Source organism: Thalia democratica, chromosome 5 (assembly GCF_965202585.1).
Source record: "Thalia democratica chromosome 5, ktThaDemo2.hap1.1, whole genome shotgun sequence".
Classification (NCBI taxonomy): Eukaryota; Metazoa; Chordata; class Thaliacea; order Salpida; family Salpidae; genus Thalia; species Thalia democratica.
Window position 1 is genome coordinate 42,084,970 of NC_139169.1, and position 20,203 is coordinate 42,105,172.

At 25.7% G+C, this 20,203-nt stretch overlaps 2 protein-coding genes across 2 annotated transcripts; one reads left to right on the forward strand and one right to left on the reverse strand.

Annotated features, from left to right (window-relative positions):
* Positions 1-2,926: 2,926 nt before the first annotated feature.
* LOC145835954 (mortality factor 4-like protein 1) lies at positions 2,927-8,418 on the reverse strand. The gene is made up of 5 exons (XM_082943724.1): positions 8,292-8,418; positions 6,217-6,345; positions 4,736-4,859; positions 3,822-3,868; positions 2,927-3,621 (listed from the first exon to the last, which is right to left on the reverse strand). Exons 1-5 carry the CDS (start codon positions 8,385-8,387, stop codon positions 3,094-3,096), a joined length of 924 nt encoding a protein of 307 aa, XP_082799850.1. The 5' UTR covers positions 8,388-8,418; the 3' UTR covers positions 2,927-3,093.
* Positions 8,419-15,051: 6,633 nt separating this feature from the next.
* On the forward strand, positions 15,052-16,065 carry LOC145836552 (TBC1 domain family member 15-like). The gene has a single exon (XM_082944347.1). It carries the CDS (start codon positions 15,052-15,054, stop codon positions 16,063-16,065), a length of 1,014 nt encoding a protein of 337 aa, XP_082800473.1.
* The last annotated feature ends 4,138 nt before the right edge of the window (positions 16,066-20,203 follow it).

Here is a 20,203-nt window from a genome sequence, read left to right on the forward strand (position 1 = left end):
TTTTGTTGGCGAGAAGCTGATGATTAAACAGAAAATAGTGCAATTGTGTTTGCTGTGCTTATAAAGAGGCTAAGAAACAAATTTTGCAAAAAACCTTCTACTCAAAAGCGTAAATAAGTTATTTAATGCAAGTTTTGCGTGTTAGAAAATTAGTTTTTTATATAAATCTATAATTTAAATATTTACACTTCCCCTCAGTTTCAACCCTGATTTAAAAAATATGAATTTTTTGTGTTAATTACTTTGTCTCTTCGTTATATGTCTTTTAATCTAAGTGTTTAAACTAAAGCAGAAAAGTACTATTTTTGATTGTATAAATAGAATGTTAGATACTTAATAATGGATAAAATAACTTGTTTCTTATACTTACTATAAAAAAAGCGTGGTGATTTTTTAACTTAATTTAAAAGGCATATTTAGAAACCCCATTAAAATATTTTTCTTAAGTTTTTTAGGTTGTTGACGTAAAAGGACCCTTTTGTTTTTTGAAAAAATTTATATAAAAAATAGTCGAAAACTTCATTAGTTGCCGTAATGTTTTTTTTTTGTCATGATGTAAAGGGATAACAATATAAGAAAAACAAAACTAAGAGTAAGTTCTCTCTAAAAGAATAGTAATTCTGCCTTATGTTGAACTTAAAAGTAATTCTCGCTGATTAAAAAGTTTAACTTCAATCTCATAGACTGTTTCAAGCTTAGTGACAAACTAAATTTTAAATATAATAAAAAATATACTTTTCTAAAGGGTAGTAGCTCGCTAAAATAAAGGGTAAAAAGTTTATCAAATGTTACAGTATATAGCATTTTAAAACAAAATATTAAGTTAAGCTCAACTTAAAAAGCCATTTAATACATAAGTTATTAAAAATAATTTAATCAGGGTTGCCAAATTTTCTCCAGGTTTTTAAAAGTAAACTTTTTTAGAAATTAAAATGGGATGAAGGTAGTCTTCCTCTTTTAGTTTTAAAGACCGAACAGGATTGAATTTTAGATAAACAAAAATAAAAAATGGTTAGAACCATCAAAAAAATCAGCCTCAGTCTTATACAAACGCTTTGAAGAGATCTTTCGTTTATTAATAAACAAACATTTTCAATTCTGTAGAAAACAAAAAAAAAAGATTAAATTTTAAGAGACCAAAAACACTGAGAAATATATTAATAAACAAAAAAAAATTACAAAAAAAGAAAACAACAAAACAGCTGAATGTGGAAAGTGTGCCTTATGTGGAAATTTGGAAACTATAATAAAAGTATGATAAATAATAATAAATCTATACAAAATATGAAAATTAAACAACATTTAAACTGCAAATATTATGGAATATATGCAGCTACATGCAACATATGCTAAAATTTATACATTAGACAAACTATGAAAAGCTTTACTAAGAGATGAAATGCCCACAGAAACACAATAAAGCTAAACCATGAAATAAAAGACCAATTCGCTCTAATTATACACTATAATAAATTTCACAAAAAAATATACCACAACAGATTGAAAATGCATACACAATCCAGTTTTTAGAAAGCCCTATAAGAACTAATTTAGACTATACAGAACAATGTTGGATTAACAAAACTAAGGCAAATATTAATTTAAACAGTGTTTTTAAGGAATAGTTTTAATAAAAAACTCAAAATTTCATCAAAATGTTTTCTTTATCAAGTACAATATTAGGGGAATTTTTTTTAATTGTTTGTTGTTTATAAAAATAATTTTTCTTAGTTACAGTAAACAAAATTAATTTTCTCAGTTTCTCAAATTGAAAAAGTTAAATCAAACATTACTGACTAATCTCAAATATAAGTGTTCTATTAATTTTGTAGTAAAAGTATAAAATTCAGTATTTTAGTAAAATGGTAATTTCTATTTATATTTTTTTTTACAAAATATATTTAATTTTCTCTAGTTGCTAGTATATTTTTTTCGTTTTCTACAGAATTGAAACTCTTTGTTTTTTAATAAACGAAAGATCTCTTCAAAGCATTTGTATAAGACTGAGACTGATTCTTTTGATGCTTCTAACCATTTTTTATATTCGTAAACTTTTTTAGGGTCTATTTTTAGTTTAAAGTTAAGTTTAAGGTAAAAAATGTGCTAAGTAATATGAAAACTTTGAATTGATACTGTTAAGCTACTTTAAATGTTAAAATAAAAATATCTATGACAGACTTTTTGTGTCAAATCGAAATTTTTCTACTTAACATTAAACACTGTTAAAAATCCCAGGTTTTCTAGTCTAAATTTTCAAATTCCAGGTTTTTCCAGGCAATCCTGATCAATTAAAACCTTACAAGAAATACTTGTCCTATTTTTATGTAGATACATTTTTATAAACATAATTATATTTACTTTTTGAATTCAAAAAAAAACTGAATAGCTAAGTGTTAGTAGTTATTTCAGTTTATACAATCAGCTAAAATTAACAACACATAAAAAATGTCACTGTAAAAAACATCACTCGTTTCTGATTATTTTAAGTTAACATAATTATACAATTTTTTGAAGATCAGTTAAGAAATTAAACAAAGTAAAATGAAAATGTAAGATGACAGGCTTACATATACTTGATTATGTATAACGTTGAAGTTTAAAAAATATTAGTTTTCAGTAGCAATTAAAACTATATGACATATATAAAAACAAAAGTTTTCAATGACAGTTAGGCAGAACTCTTTACACAAAAATTTACATGCTTAGAACAAAAATCTACAGAAAAGGTAAGAGACTACATACTTTTAGCAAAAAAATTTTAGCAACACTACAAATAAAATCAAAGTTCTTTAGTTCTTTTAGTACAAAAATTTAAACTTAGTTTAAATAGGTTCAAAAAAAAAAAACGATATATTCAAAATAAAAACATTTAGCTTTAAAAACTGTAAAATTATTTCGTAAAGTTTGATAAAATGTGTACATTTATTCTAATTAATCAAAAGCAAATGTTTTCAAATGTTTACAGTTTTTTTGAAAAAACACTTTTTGGTACAAATAACCAATTTATGATTAACTTAACTAATGTTTTACAAAAAGTTCTAAAATATTAGCACAATCAAAAAATAAATCTTACACAATCACGAGAAATCCAAACTACTTTGTAAAATCTTCATCGGTAAAAGCAAAGTACTTACCGGAGTTTTTTTCGAGAAAGGAGAAAAACTTCTCGCTCGTCTTCTCCGTCTCGTCGACGTGAACCTGCTCCAAGTAGCACTGGGACAGCAAACTGCCGAACACGGTGAACATCCTCAGCAGGTGCGCCGCCCCGTACACGTCGCTCAGCTTCCTGTCCGGGTCGCGCTTCAGCACCTCCCTCGCCTGCCTCCTCTCGTGCGGGTAGAGCAGCTTGCACGCCACCGACTGATCCATGAACTCCTGGATCGTCCTGCCGTACTCCAGGAAGCTGCTCTTCTCGGCGCGGCCGGATCCCGAGCCCACGAACTCCCGCACGATCTTCTCCGTGGTCCACCTGACCGGCAGCTTGTAGACGAGGTTGTTCCTGGTGACGTTCTCGTGGTCGGTGACGAGGAAGGGGTGGAAGGAGGAGGGGAGCTTTATTTTTATTTTCAGGTCCTGAGGGTTGTCTTCGTTTTCGACGTCTGTTTCGGTGATGTCAGTGACCTTTGAAAATTAAAAGTAAATGGTGTAAGTTAAATATGATAGGTGGTAAATACCTTCTCTACGAAACTTAATAATTTTACAAAAACATTTTTTTAATAAAAAACTTTTATCAGTAATAAAAAAACTTTAATTAAATTTACTATCACATTAGTTTATTTAAAACGTTGCAATGATATATAAAAACACAATAAAAATCATACCTCACTATCCATTCTACTTCTTTTGCTAGAAGTTTCATCCTGGGATTCTGTTATTAAAAAATATATTTAAAAAGGCAAAACTTAACGTATACATTTTCCATAAGACTAAAAAAAAGTCTATAGTTACTTTATTAAATCATTTTGATAGGTATTACACTAAACAATTATGTGCAACGTTAGTTTGGTCGATTGTTCTAATTTTTTCAAATAAATTAGTTAGAACTACTCTAGTTTTTATTTATATTATATCCTGTGAAAAATGTTAAACTCGACAAGCTTAAGTCATAAATGTTTATTCTTATACCAACTAGCAAATGAACACAAAATGTAAAAATGATAGAAGTTGTATTTTATATATTTGTTTAATCGGAAATAGTTAATAGAAACTGTTTGCTAAATACAGAGTTAAGAACTATCGTTTAAAATATTTAGTTACTGTTAATTAAAAGTATGTGTAACAACAGTTATTTATATACATTTATACACATTAGTATACTTGAAAAAAAAGTTTTAAGTTTCGTGACAAATTCATGATTAATTCAACTTCTTTTAATATTTTAGAACTAAATTATTTTCAAATTGTTCTTTTAGCTATAAAGATAGTTTTTTATTATATGCGATTACATTTATTTTTAAAGGTTTACAAATATAAAAATTGCACCCATATTGTTTAGGATACCAGATGTTACAGTTTTAAAAGATATTTTTAATACTATGGTATTAGATTAAATAATATTATAAATAACTATTTAGCTATTTAATTAGCAAATCATTAGCACTAAAATTGAAGATAAAAAAGGATCTTTTTGGTATAAAGCTTAAAAAACAAAAACTTTAAACTAAAATTATCTAAATGAAGAAAGTTTCAAAAGAGCATTCCTGATAAAAAAATTTATTATAAAAAACACTTTCACCTTTTTTGTCATTGGGAGTTTTCGAGAGGAGATTTTTGACAGGAGGAAGTTTTCTTTTTTTGTTTTTGGTGAGAGGAGTGTTCATGTTACCACCCTCCTTTAATTTTTTTGCTATGTGCTCAGCCTAAAGTTAAAAGAGTATGTTGAACTGAAGAATAAAAATGCACAAGAAACAAATTTTAATGTACACATAGTACATGTTAATACTCATATTTCAATAATAAGTAGAATGAGACTTTAGATTTTAATCCTATTTACTTTAAAAATGATCTCAATATATACTTATGGCTAAAATACTCTGTATTTATATTTAATTTGCAAAAAAAAATTAAATTATTTATTTAATTACGAGAGACAAAATGTATTTAAGGTAGCTAAATGCTGCACCCCATCACATGATAACCACTGATAAATACCTATTTCATCAAAAGTTTTAAAACTAAACCGTTAGCCCTAACCTGTTTTACCTAAACAGTTTGAAATAATAATGTTTAAAAATAAAAGTTCTTAATACTTATAAAATAATTGACTAATATTGTTTAATTTAAAAACTATGAACATGATAGTTGATAAAAAACTCCTTATGATTAAGGCCATAGGGGGGGGTAGGTTTTTTATAAGTTGATCTTATTTTATAGAGTTTTTACTAAGCTTCAAGTTGCTTTTTACCGTTTTTAAAAACTCAAACTAGTTTTTGAAATATGACCGGCCAAAGTCGGGCCGCATAACAGGTTCCTTATGGGGAAGGAAAAACTAAAACGGCGAAAAAAGACTAATGCCTTCAAAATCTATCTCCTCCTTCATTTTTTAAGCAATCTTCTTCAAACTTTCACAGTCTATTCTTTATACAATAACAAAAAAAACGTTATTTGTGACTTTAAAAAATTCTGTAATCACTTTTTTTTTTTCTTTTTTTTTTGTCATAAAATTTTTATTTTTTAAAATTATTAAAATTCACAAATAACGTTTTTTTCTCATAATGTAAGGAACATTTCCTGAAAATTTGAAGAAGATTGCTTGAAAAATGAAGGAGAAGATAGATTTTAAAGCCAATTTTTTATAATCTCGAGAAAAACGGCTTTAAAGTTACCCTTTATATACCCTTTATAAAGACAACCCTTTATATAACCGGTCATAAAAAAAAAGTTACTTAATATTTTTAAAATCTAAAAAAAGCACATGAAAGATTATAAAATTTACTATAATATAAGTCTATATGTTATTTTTGGTCAAAAAATGGCTTCTACCCCCCTATGGCCTTAAATACTTTATTAATAATGGAAATCTGAAACAATATTAAGTATAAATATAAACACCCATTAATAGTATGAACAATAATATATAGTAAAATGAGCTAAAGTTCAATTATTCTACAGTAGTCAAAACAGCAACTTGAAAAATTAAAATAGAAGTTCTTAAGACTTAGAAGCACTGTACATCTCGCTTAACTTTAATGTACTTATTATAAAAAAAATTCTAACTTGTTCCTTTTTCAAGTTTGTACTATTAAATTTAAGAACTCGTGCTTCATCAACCCATTCATCCCATTTACTCTTCCAATTGACATAATGAACTCTGTATTCAGGATTTCCATTTGATGAAACTCTCACCTAGTTGTTAATAACTTTTAATTAATTTGCATAAAAATAGTTTAAGCACATATTTTAATCAAATGTTCTACACAAATTTCCAGAACAAAACAAATTCAAAGAAAAATGAAGAGTACAAACAATTGGTAGCACTTTGACTTAACATGTGAACTCATAATTTGGGAAAAACAAACACATCTTTATTTTAATAGAAAAGCAACTTATAAACTTAAATTTGTCTATCCTTATTTTAGTAAGGTGTAATAAATGATATTTAATCTAAAAATTTACTCTTTGAAGCAAAACAAGCCCACCTAATTCTTTCAAAACTAACCTGAGTGACTAGATAGTCAGAGTTGGTTAGTTAAGCTACTATGGCCATAGAAGAAGATGTCAATACTAAAAAATACTAAAAACAATAACAAAAAGCAAAGTCTTAAAATTTCAGACTGAAATACCCTAACTTTGACTGACATTTCCTAACTCTTGTTTGTTGGCATCCGGGCTTATAACCAGATGAAACTATATGGGCAAACAGTTATGCAAAGCCTGTTAATTGTAAGACTTTTTAGTACATTTTTAAAATCTAAACTTATTTTATTAGAAAATGGAATATCTGGAAAATATCATAAGAATGAGACTTTTAATCTTGAACTGTAATGTAACTGCCTTAATACATATTTAACATTTCAATTATAAAGTCCTAGCTCACAGAGTCCTTTCTACAAAATCAAATGCTTTTTTAGAATTAAATTCATAGTTTAATAACCAATATGAAATAATAAAAAAAACTGAACCTCAAATTTATCTAGAAATTCATAAATTTTCTAACACTTGTACTGGTAAAACCTGATTTTTTGCCAATAATGCCTTAATTTTAGTAAAGTTAAGGTTGCTTATTTGGAAAGAAGTTTAAAATTTGATAATGTTTAAAAAAAAAAGTGATTCTTATATTTCTTTTAGAATCTCAAAAAAACTTAGAGCATTTGTATTGACAAACCAGAAAATTTTGCCAATATTTTTGCTAAGTAAATTAATAACAAAATAATCAGTGTTCTACTAGATCAAAAAAAAAAGTCATAAAAGCAATTGTATCCAGTCTTGGCTGGATTTTCATTTGATTGGTTTTTTCTGGTTTTAATTGGACAAAAATTTAGATTAAAGTTCCGAATCTGGCATAGGTTTGCCTGATAATAAGCTTAAGTTTGGATCTTTAATCTAAATTTATGTTCAATCAAAACAAGATAAAACTAATTTAACAAACAAAGATCAGCCGGTACTGGATAATAATGTTTTTTCATCAAAATTTTAGTTTGATTCAGAACTTAGCAAAATCCATAGTTTAAACTTGGTAGAACACTAAAAAAAGAAATTCAAAATTTATTAATCTACTTAGAATGCACTTATTTTCAATTCTATTTTAATAACTTACAAATTTTAAAGCATTTGAACTGACAAAAACTGAATTTTTGCCAATATTTCTGAAATAACTAATTTAATTTGATTTAGTCTGACTCGTTTGAACCATGATTACCTCTATACATGCCTAAGAAACTAATAAAATAACTTAAATACTTATAAACTGACTTTTTTTTTTTTTTAATTCTTAATAAAATGATTTGGTATAACTATTATTGTTGATTGAAAATGCAAGAAAAAATATTGTGTTTGAATAATTTTTTGTATGATATCTAAAGTTTATTATTTTTTATCTAAAAATTGTTTGAAATTCTAAGTTATTCCAGGTTTTTGGCAACCCTGTTTACTGTAATAATAGAAAAAAAATACTCTTTACTATAAGAAAAACCCTTTTTATATTTTAGAAAAATTGTATCTTACTTTCAGGATATTTATAATAACTACATAGAAAAAAAGATACTTTAGGACTTATATAATAAATAACAAACAAGTTATAATCTACTTTTTACATATATTTTAACTTGTAAATAAAAACTGTATATTTCTACCTGAGTACATTTAGCTGGGTACAACTTCTGACGATGATAGCACAAAACCTTTTCTCCTTCATCAAACTTGGCTCCCTTGATAACTGCCATTTTCATATACTTAGTATTTATGAAAAAAGTTGTCAAACTACCCTGAAAAGAGTTGCTTTATTTAATTTCAAAATCAACTAAATTTAGGTTTTTATGCTTCTTTATTAATATAATTTTGTAAGTTAATAATTAAAACTTGCTGTTATTGAGTTTTGTGTCTTAAAAATGATATGATAAAGTTTTAAAAACTCATGCCACTTAAAATTTGTAAGACCAATTTGTGAAAGTTGAGTATTTTTAAACAACATATAAAAGTATAGTGTAAATTCATCTTAAATTTAATCAACTATAATAAAGATTAGTAAAATAACTATATTTGAAATCAAAATTATTGTAATCCTTATTTTCAGATAGATTAGAGCCAATCAAAATATTCAAAACCAGTTTATCTATGGTTTTCTTCTTTATTTTGTAAGATTATTTTTAGTTATTTTAACAAAAACAACCAGTAAAAGTTCAATAGTTAATTATATTAATCAATATTTCAAATTTTAACAAGTCGTAAAAAGCAACTAGTAGCTTAGTTGTTAATGAAAAAATTGAGTCAATAAAAAAAAAGGTTTTACCCCCTTCCCATGCCCTTAAATTAAGGATCACTAGTACTTTTCTTCCACCAAAACTCGTCTGCTTCAGTTTCTTAAAGTAGCGTTATTCACTTTTTTTAGTTTTTGACTGCATTGGCGCCGTCATTTGCAAGCAACTCTTACTAATAAGTTCTTTTGTTCAAGCTTTTTAGGATCCGTTGCATACCCCCTTAAGAATAGTTTTGGGCCACCTTGATTGCGTTAGACAACAATGAACTTGCATACAATAGACAATTTTAGACTTGCTTATCCTCTTCTTTAGAACATGAACAAGCCAACAAGCATTCACTGACTGAGGGTAAAGTACATGGTGGTAAAACTGGTCTCAACACTTCCTAGTTAGTGAATGTTTGTTGCCATGCAATTCTAAGGATGCAACTAAGGCAACATAAGTGTAAGGTTTTGATTTTCTTCTCCTGCACGCTAAACAAGTCAATGTTTTGCTACAGTATAGCAGAGTACTGCATAACGGTGGCTTTTGTGTGAATGTTTTAATTTCAGTTATCTCAACTTATTACAATCAAAAAATAAAAAATGCCTGAGGCCTTACCAATAAGACAATTGATTTCTGTGTCTAAAGATGCGTTTTATGCAACATTTCAGTTAAGGTACACAAGTTTTTTTCATTTTTGATATTATTGACATCAATCTTGATTGATGGCAGAGTATCTGTTCCTAAACTTAGGACAAAGTTTTTTGAGACTTATTGTAAGGCAAAAATCTGAGCAGTATGAAAACTGACTTAGTAGTGTCTGCAGGTCATGGGAAGAGTGAGTTACAAGTTAAACATCATCAACAAAAATAAGATTTTGTACTTTAGTAATCTTCAGATTTCCTCAAACTTTCAGACGTTAATCTCAGGTTATAAATTTACAAGAACTATTACATTTTGCAATGCACTTATCCAAAAAAAACTTAAAACATTTTATTAAAGTAGAGCTAGCTATAAGAAAAACAAATTACCAAAGTGGCGGACACTAATTTTTTAGAAAATTCTTTAAGATTATTTTAGTTTATCCCAGGTTTTAACAAATACTACCTTTATTAACCTTATTAGTATAAAATTACTGAAAACATACTGTAATGCTACTTGTATGTATTTGTAAATGTATTTTATAATAGTTAAAATTCCAAATAGTGTATAAATGTTAACGTTAACTATTGAGTTTAAAACAAATAAGACACAGTAATTGATCCACAGGGGTTCAATTGTTTGTGTTTATAGATTATAATTTAATATTTCTTATAATATAGGTTGTTTAAAATTAATATTTTTCTAAATGTTTTATTTTCTTGTTAAAAAAATTAAATCAAACAAATTTTAAATTATTTTACATTTTTACCATTATTATTTTATCACAGATCTCGTTTAAAAATTCAGTGAAACATTGTAATTGTTTTTCTTTAAAGTAATAAATTATTAGATATTATATAGTATAGTTTAGTTATTTCTTATCTAATATAAACTTCAGCATTCTGTACATAAGAACAAAATTAAGTGACTATTATTTAAAAAGTATCATGTTTAATTTTTTTTTTAATCCCAACTTCAAATTCTTGGTTTTAAAGGTAAAATGGCCATCCTAAGTTTAGATAACAAATAAAACAATTATGTCATATAACAAATGATTGAACACAAGAAAAACGAATAAAATAGTATTTAACTAAATCTTGCTTGAATTACAACATAAAACCAGCCTAAGTGTACTAAAAAGTTGTGTTTTAGTATTAAAAACAAACTTAAATTAGGGTAGCAAATTAGCACCAGGCATTTAAAACTTAAGACCAAAACAACCTGAGGAATTTTACTTTTGAAAAAAAACTTGTATATTTGAGCTAAAATTGCTAAAAAAAATTGTAAACCTGAATTTTTGAAGAACTTTACATCTAAAAAAAATTAATATAAGAAAAATATACAAAAAAAAGCATAATTTAGAACTTTGTTTATTTGAAAAAAACATTTAAAGTAGCATTACAGAGTTTTTTCACTAATTTAAATACATCTTAAACCATAATTTTATCCTAAAAAACAAAAAGGAAAGTTGTACTTTTAAAAACCTGGAATAAAATCAGAAAAACAAGAAAATTAAAAAAAAACAGTAACCACCCTATTTTATAAGAATATATGCAGTAGCTACTTTATTATTAGTTAAATAATTTTGGGTACTCTAACAAAGGGGTTGGCCCCCAAATTCAAAATCTTGTGTCTACTAATTTAATATAGTTTTGTTTTCAAAAAAAAATTAGTTTGATTTTTAAAAGATAATTTATAACCTTTTTTTGTTCAAAAGGTAGTAAAAATATTTCTTTTTAAGTACATTGAAATTATCCTTTTTTTTTTTTGACCAGCAAGCCACTGCTTTAACCTGTAGTTAAAAATACCATATAACTATACTGAGTCTTAAGTAGTCTTTCTAACTCTTTACTTTTTTTCAACTAGTCTGAATTAACTTGAATAAGTTTACAAAGACATTATTAGGATCCCTACACCATCAGGCCACACATCAGGCAATTGAGGAGTTATTGTAGGTTTTATTTTAGTTTTTGGTATCTTGTTGTTTGGTAGGGGTGGAGGGTAGCTTTTAAAACCTATAACTAATTTGCATATAAGCTGAGCTTACATTTTTTTTTCAATGTTATTTCTAAATTTTAATTTTTTAGTTCTTTTTTTTTGAGTAACGTAAAAGGTTGTTGATTAAAAAATATATTAAAAAAAATTATTTTAGATATAAATAACTGATTATATACTACCAGAATACTAATGTTTTAAAGTATTACAAGCTAAGTAAAGCTAATTTAAATTTACTTTGCAGCTTTTTCAAAAAAGGTGTTTTTATATCAGTAAGACTACAATAGAAGCACTTCTAAGCAAAATATTGCAATTAATAATAATAATAATAATAATAATAATAATAATAATAAAAATAATAATAATAATAATAATAATAAAATAATAATAATAATAATAATAATAATAATAATAATAACAATAACAATAACAATAACAATAATAATAATAATAATAATAATAATAATAATAATAATAATAATAATAATAATAATAATAATAATAATAATAATAATAATAATAATAATAATAATAATAATAATAATAATAATAATAATAATAATAATAATAATAACAATAATAATAATAATAACAATAAATGTTTTTAGTTATTTAGTGCCAAAGCTATAAGTTATGGTATCAAATGTGAAAAATAGCAGAATTATAAAATAACTTTATACTGCTTGCTTAATTGTAATAAAAAAAGTATATTTTTGTTCTTAATAAGCTCATTGCTTTCATTAAAGGAATTTAAGTTTTGAAGTGAAAACATTGATTTTAAATGAATATATTAAATCTACTTCTCGATTGAAACCGACTTGATTAAGGAGAGACCGGATAAGCAAGCGTCGGATAAACGAGGATGTACTGTAATCTAAGTACTTAACCCTTTTTAAAACAAAAACTTGAGCTTAAAAACTTTTATCAGCCTGTTTGCATTATCATTATTTGATTTTAAACTGTAAACTTTTTGCTTGTTTATTTTGTTTACAATCATCAACAATTGCATTCTAGGTCTTTGCATTAGTTAGACTTAGATGAAAATATAAATCCAAAATTAATAATAATGACACTTTACTTGATTTTCGAAAAGCTCAGTAAATGGGTACATAAACTGTCATAATAGAAACAGTTTTATTTTGCACAATAGTTTTATTGGATCAAAAAGTAGTTTTAAATCATAATGTATTAGTTATTAAAACATATTTCGCTAGTTTTAAAAAAGTGTTAACCTATCTAAAACTTATAAGAATTTTTTTTCGTAATCATATTTTTTTCAGCAAACTTAAATATTCCTAAATAATCTAGTGCGCTCATATATTTTTTTTGATGATTCGTTGTGCAAAACTCCTAAAAAGTTTGAAAGCCATTACACTGTGGTATTGTTTAATAGGTAGACAATGTATATAATAAACTCATAATTCATTACAGCGTTGTACATTTGTTGGTTTTGAAATTACTTTACGTTCTTTTTGTTAAGATTTGAATATTTTATTTTATTAAGGTAACAACTTTATTATAAACAAGAAAACAACAACATCTATCTCAATTTTGATATAATCAATTAAAAAACATCGATCAAAGTCTTAAGAGCAACAGCCTAGAGACTCTTATTTGCCGAGAAACAGCCTTTAGTTAAAATGCATTTTGATAACTGTTGCGTTGTTTGCAGGGTTGCGACTCGTTTTTTCAAAAATTTTTCTCAGGTTTTTCAAATTTCTTCCAGGTTTTTAAAAGTACAAATTTTTGGGTCTGTTTTTAGTTTAAAGTTAAGCTTAAGGTAACAAACTGTGTTAAAAAGTATAAAAATATTGAAAAGATGCTGTAATGTTACTTTAAATATATTTTTAATAAATAAAAAATTTGCTGATGACAAAATTTTTTTGTTTATACGATAGATTTTTTGAGTCAAACCGAAATTTTACTACTAAACATGTGAAAATTGATAAAATTCCAGGTTTTTTTAGTGACTTTTGTTAAAAATTCCATGCTTTTCCAGTTTTTTTTGCCTAAATTGTCAAATTCTAGGTTTACAGGTAAAGTGGCAAGATAAACCCAGTGTTTGGTAGACACTTGTTTTTATACAAATTTCTTTAAACAACTATCATTACAAAAACATTCCAACTTATATACTGTTATACTCAACACACACATAATAATCTTTAAACATATGATAAAACAGAACAGATGTTTTACATAAATATACGATAGTCAAATTTTAAGTACTAAACTTTGTTAGTTAGGCATAAATTTTCACTAAATTTTTAACATACTTTTTCAGCTTTCTTTTACAAAATTAAGCAAGATTATATTAAAAATCTTCATGCGATCTCCTTTGAATAAAAATTTATAAAATTCTTAAAGAAAAAACATTAAGAAACAAGAGTAGATTTACTACTTACTTGTTATATACGTAGAATAATAGTAATAAAGATGTTTTATTAAAATTTGGTTAACCTAATTTACCTTTATACTAAAAATTTTTTAACATTCTACAAGTGAAGTATTTATAAGGCAATTAAATATAAAACTTAAAAAATACAGCAGTAACGGATATATAAATAAAATATTGCTAAAAACAAGTAACAGTTAATCAACAAATACTTTTAATTTTACTGACAAATTAATACTTAAGCTAACATAAAGGCTTAAAAGGTTAATGTATAATATGTCAATCGCATCGTTGCTAAAAAACATTTTAATCTTTTTAATTTAGCATGGGTTTTTAAAAAGCTTTATATTGGATTTTATAGTTATATTATTTTCTAAATATAAACATTTACTTATTAAAAATACCTAAGACTATATAAATTTATCAATTTATGTTATTACTTTTGATCTTTTACAAGAAATAAACACAATAAATTGTTTTATAGCTCTTATAACTTTGTTAGCTTTTAAGTATTTGTGTTAGTAATATTTACTAAATAGGAGAATTGTAAAAAGTAAACAAAAAGTTAAAAGTATTTGTTAAAATCAGATGATAAGTAATTGATAAAAAGAAAGTTTTAAAATGACTATATTTAACTTTTAATAGTTATTAACTAAAAGTATACTTGTATATCGTTTTAAAGTATCTATTAAAATCAATAAATCTAAAATAAAACCCAGCTTAAAAAAGTTTACAAAATAAAAAATTTTGCAACTTAATTATTAACATGTGTAAATAATTTTTCTAACTTTTCATTTATTTTTGGTTTACTAGTCAGCTCAAATTTGCTTAATTTTATTCTAAACATGAAAACAGTCTTAAACTATCACAACTATGGTCATCGAGCTATATATTGCACATTTGTACTGGCTACTTTTGTTAGGTTTATCAATAATGAAACTTGTATTAAAAAATTCCAAGTGTTTAACTAAAAATATTCTAGATTAAAAAACAATTAGCTAGTATGTTGCTTACAATTTTCGGTACATTTATCTAAGCAAAAAAAAAAACGTTTACTTCTTATCTGTTATTGCAAACTTAGATAAATAACTAATTAGCAACTACATAGTTTTATTATTTTCAACAATGGAAGAAGATTTCGTCATGTGTGGGCCGCTCCAGGCCGAAGAGTATGAGAGATTCAAAAACGAAGAAGGAAGAATTGAGAATATCGAAGAACTGAAGAAAATGATCTACCAAAGAGGTATCTGTTCTGAACTAAGAAGAGAAGTCTGGAAGCACCAGCTGGGTCATTTGCACTGGGACAAAAGCACTGATGAAAACGAAGAAATCAGACAAAATAAAGAGCTTTTGTACAAAAACATGAGAGCTACATGGAAAAATTTAACAGAAAAAAGTACCGGGCTAAATTTAACTAAAACGCTTACGCTGATCGACAAAGACGTAAGAAGAACTGGTTTGGATAGAAATTTCTTCAAAAGCAACAATAATAAAAGACATCAGAGCTTGCGCGAAATTTTAAATGTGTACTGTGCGTTCCACGACCCCCATAACGGGTACAAGCAGGGGATGAACGACTTGGCTGCTGTTGTTTTGGAAGTCATCGAAACCGACTCGGACGCTTACTGGTGCTTCGTCAAACTGATGGACCGCTACAAAGGAAACTTTGTGAAAGACGGCATAATGGAACAATTGGACCACCTCAAAAGCATGCTTAGAGTTCTTGATTACGAGCTTTACAAGTATCTGAAGGAGAGAGAGTCCGACGACTTCACGTTTTGCTTCCAGTGGATCTTGCTGCTATTCAAAAGGCAGTTTGGTTTTGAAGACCTGCTTAAGCTGTGGGATGTCTTCTTCACCGATCCGCATTTTCTTCAGTGCAAAAGTTTTCACTTGGTTTTCTGCTTGGCCGTCTTAATAAACAAAAAATCTGCGTTTATGGACAAAGCAAACGTTGACTTTAGCGACATAATAGAGTGCGCGAACGAATTGCAAGGAAGTTTGAGTGTTGAGAAAAATTTGGAGAAGGCGAAAATTTTGGTTGATAAAATTTCTGCTTCAAAAGTTAATTTAGCGTGCAAATTCAACATGGTTTGCAATTCGAGCTTGTTTGAGAGTTGCGGAGGCTGGATGCAATAATTTGGCGGGATAATTTGCTTTAAAATTTCACACCAACACGCAGACTGATTGATGTTCTGTGTTTTTTTAAGAACAAAAAAATTAAGTAATCAACTATCACCGTTACCTACTGAAGTTATATTGAAGAAATACATTTAAATGAAGCAATTGTATTTGAAATGTATTTGTACTGTAATAAAGATTATTTTTTTTCGATTTATTCAAAGGGAAGCTTTCAAAAACAAAGTTAACAAATTAAATTAAAATAATAGCGCATAACTTTGATGGTTCTATATAGACATTTCATTTAAATACAGGTGAGAAATTTATTTTGTACTACTTACTTATTACTACTTTTTTAATAAATAACTTAGTTATATATATTGCAATGTAAATTTTTGTAAATCATAACTGATATTATAAAGTTTATTATTTTTTTGTTTCAATTGTATTTTTTACAAGTAATGCTAATAGTGATGAACATTACACACAATTTTTGTAGTTTCTGTTACAAATAACTGTTATAAAATCATATTTAAAGCTTCAAGTTTAAATTTTAAACTTTCATGAATTAAGTCATCATACATAGTCGCAATCTTTCATCTTGTATTGTTTTCAATCTTCCCTTTATTCCTTTTAATCGAAAAAAACATATAAATAGCTCTAAAATAATTTGAGAAGGTTTTATCGTTAAACCTTACTAAAAACAAAGTTAAAAGTTTTAGGATGACTGTTTTGAGAGTTATTTTCTGTTAGTCATGTTACAAAATACAACAACAGCTTATAAACTTATCTAAAGAGTAAAATAACTGGAAATTGTAACTGTTGTAACAAAAACAAGTACAAAAATAAAAAGACTTTAAAACTATATTTTAATATTTACTTTCTTTCATTTTCCTTTTGTTTAACTGATTGTTTTGTTACTAAATATTTAAATATTTAAATGATAAAAAAAGCTATGTGTAATAGCTCGTAAGAAACTTTATAAGCATGAGGTGTACGACTCGATAACCGAAAGGTTCCTTTGTACACCTGGTCGTTAGACCAACTTTTTGAGCGTTTTTTTTATCGTGCAATAAACAATATATAATATAAAGTTTTTCTTTAGTAAACTATTTCAAAACCTACTTTAAACAAGTATAAGACTGTAGAGCTCTTAATGAATACTATTGAAAAATTATTTCGAAAAACAATTACAGACCTTATAACTAGCCGTATTGTTTTTTTTTACAATTTCAGTTTTCGAAAAAGTAGGAAGACAAATAAATATTTTAAATGCATAATAGCATAATAGATTTATTGTAATACAAAGTTTTTCAAAATTTAATTAGCAACTATTATAAAGTTTGTTAACAATCAAAGTATAAAATATATAACATTTAGAAAAATTAGCAGCCGAAAAACCCAGACAATTTGAGAATTTTTAGTGTTTAACACAAGCATATTTTTACCAAAAAATTTTTGACCTTTTTTTAAACATATAAAGAATTAATGGTGTGAGAAATTTCGATCAAAAGAATACAAAGTTGCTATTTAATGTTTAAATTTTTTTGAATATATTTTAAATATAATAATATAGATATTTTTAGTTATAGGCTTTAGAAAAAAAGAACTATATGTATATAAAAGCAGCTAAATTAATTTTACACCATTAAATGTTATCCCATTACATTCCAAACAACTGTAAATTTTACCTTTGATAAACTAAGTTTAGCATGCTTAACGCATGTAATCTTTTTAAACAAAGCGTTTAACTTATGTTTTAAGCAGCAAACATTGCTTCACTTAATTTAATAAAATCTTTAATAACTTCTAATTGATATATGTCTAAAATTTTATAGTTCTAATTAGTGAAAATTTCATAGTTTTTTTTTACAGTATTGATCAGCTTTAGTTCTAACAGTATTTTACCTTAAGTAATATTCATAAAAGAGTTACTAATGTTTATAACTTTATAGTGAACCCTGATAAGGCTTGTTAAAGTGAGCGTTTTACATACTAGAAAATAAAACAACTATAATGTTTGTTTTCTTATATAAACTAAGCTAGCGATGCATTTTTCTTTAAAACTTAAATTCTTAAAAACTACTGAAAACGTTTAAAATACATTAAAATAAAAGAAGTAGTGTAAAAAAACAATTTAATTTTATCTCTATGTTTCAACTTTTTTAAAATTTTATACTTTGATGTTTTTTTATGTACAGTTTCTGTCAGTAAGTTTGCTTCTTGAAAATATTTTTATAAAAGATCGAGCATTAGGATGAGAGTATGTATTGAAAACCGCAATTTGAAAACGTAATAACTTCAATTTCAAGATAAAAACATCGATAAATTGATAATTATTTGTAGGTTAGGAACGGTTGATAATTTTGTTTGATGTACAAACAAAAGCTTGTGTATTTTTATCTGATGGCATCCGACAGCAGTCTAAAATAGTAGTAAGCTGTCTGAAACTCTTACAATCATCGTTACTGCTTGAAATATTAACAAGTTACAATAAGCTTAGTCTTTTTTACAAAGCTTTTTTATGCTACTAAAGATAGCTGGATTAAAATTTTATTTTGGTACATTTCTAAAATAATAAAATAACTTAAGCAAGTTTATTATTTTCTTCTTACAGCGTAAATATTTAAGTAAATGAATAAGGTATTAAGGTATTGTAATTAGTAAATTAAGTTAACAAAAGTTAGTTTATTTATTGATTAATCTAATTTGTATTTGTAACTAATGTAATTTTGATCAAATCTCCTCTTCATCTTAACCAAGTTTAAATTAATTTACTTTGAATGTGCTACTCTGCAATCGTTATATAATCTTTTTAATAACTTTTTAGCAACACACTGCGCTAACTTAAAGTTTATATTTTAATAATTCTTTCAGTTAAATCTTTTTTTTTCGCCAAAACTATTTAAATTCATCATTTGTTTTGCAAATGAGATATTGTATAAATGCATTTAGTAGTAATAAGCTTATGTTTATTTTGTTATATACCTACAGTGTACATACTAACTCTTATGACTATATATAATCTTATCTGCTTATAAATACTACTTAAAAAGTTTTCCAATATTTTAACTCTGCATACCAACGGAAACTGATTTTTATATTAAGTTAACTTTTATAAAACTAAGTAGTTAGTGTAGATAATTTTTAGTATAACATAAACAGTATTAGAAATTATAGTTAGTACGTATAAACTTTTTAATTCTAAAATAATATGGTAGTTAACTTTTGAATTTTACAAAACATTATCAATTAAGTTGTAATTATATGTACTACTCGTTTACAATTAAAAATAAACTTAAGTCTTTTTCGTATTAGATATCACGCTATAATTGTCTAGTTGTTTTAAAACATTGCTAAATAAGCTTCGAGCTCTTGAAAACCTATTGAATGTTTTGCGTCTAACTCTTCTCACAATGTTGCATAGTTCTAATAGTTTTATATTGCTTTTATATAAGTAATATTTGCAACAATATTGCGAGTATTGATAGATAGTTTGCACAAAACTGTGCTTAAGTATCATGATTCTTATCGAAAATGTTTTAATAACTTTAAATTAATATTTTAGGCTTATAACTTGATTAGTTAATTTTTATTTAATTTTTGGTAATTACTTCTCAGATATTGTTTTATTAAATAGCAGCAGTTTTTTTAGACATAGTTCTATTAGTTTTAATCTATATAAGTTAATATTTACTGAAGCTTATAAAGAACTACAGTTCAAAAATTCCAATAGTATGCAATTAGTTTTTTGTAGTTTCGATAATTTTATTTCTGATAACAACAACAAAAATATTATAAGAATTACCACAAAACATATAATTCAAAAATTATAAAAAAAAAACACAAAAAGACTTTAACCTAGTTTATGTTATAAATATATAAGATATATAAAAAAACTAATTGCACTGGTTTAGGCTAAAAACAAATGAAACAAAAAAGTTTTATTAAAATTAAAGTTAATAGTTAGAAATCGGAAGCTTTTAAATTAAAAATATAATGAAAAAGATTCGTATATAAACGTTAATATTGGTTAAAGTTTAAATATTGTTCTTGTATCTAAAATATAAAAAATAACTATTGCAACGTCAACAGTTTTATTTGTCAGTTTAGTTTCTGGATAAAATAAATCTTGTTTATGTTTTTTTAATCAATA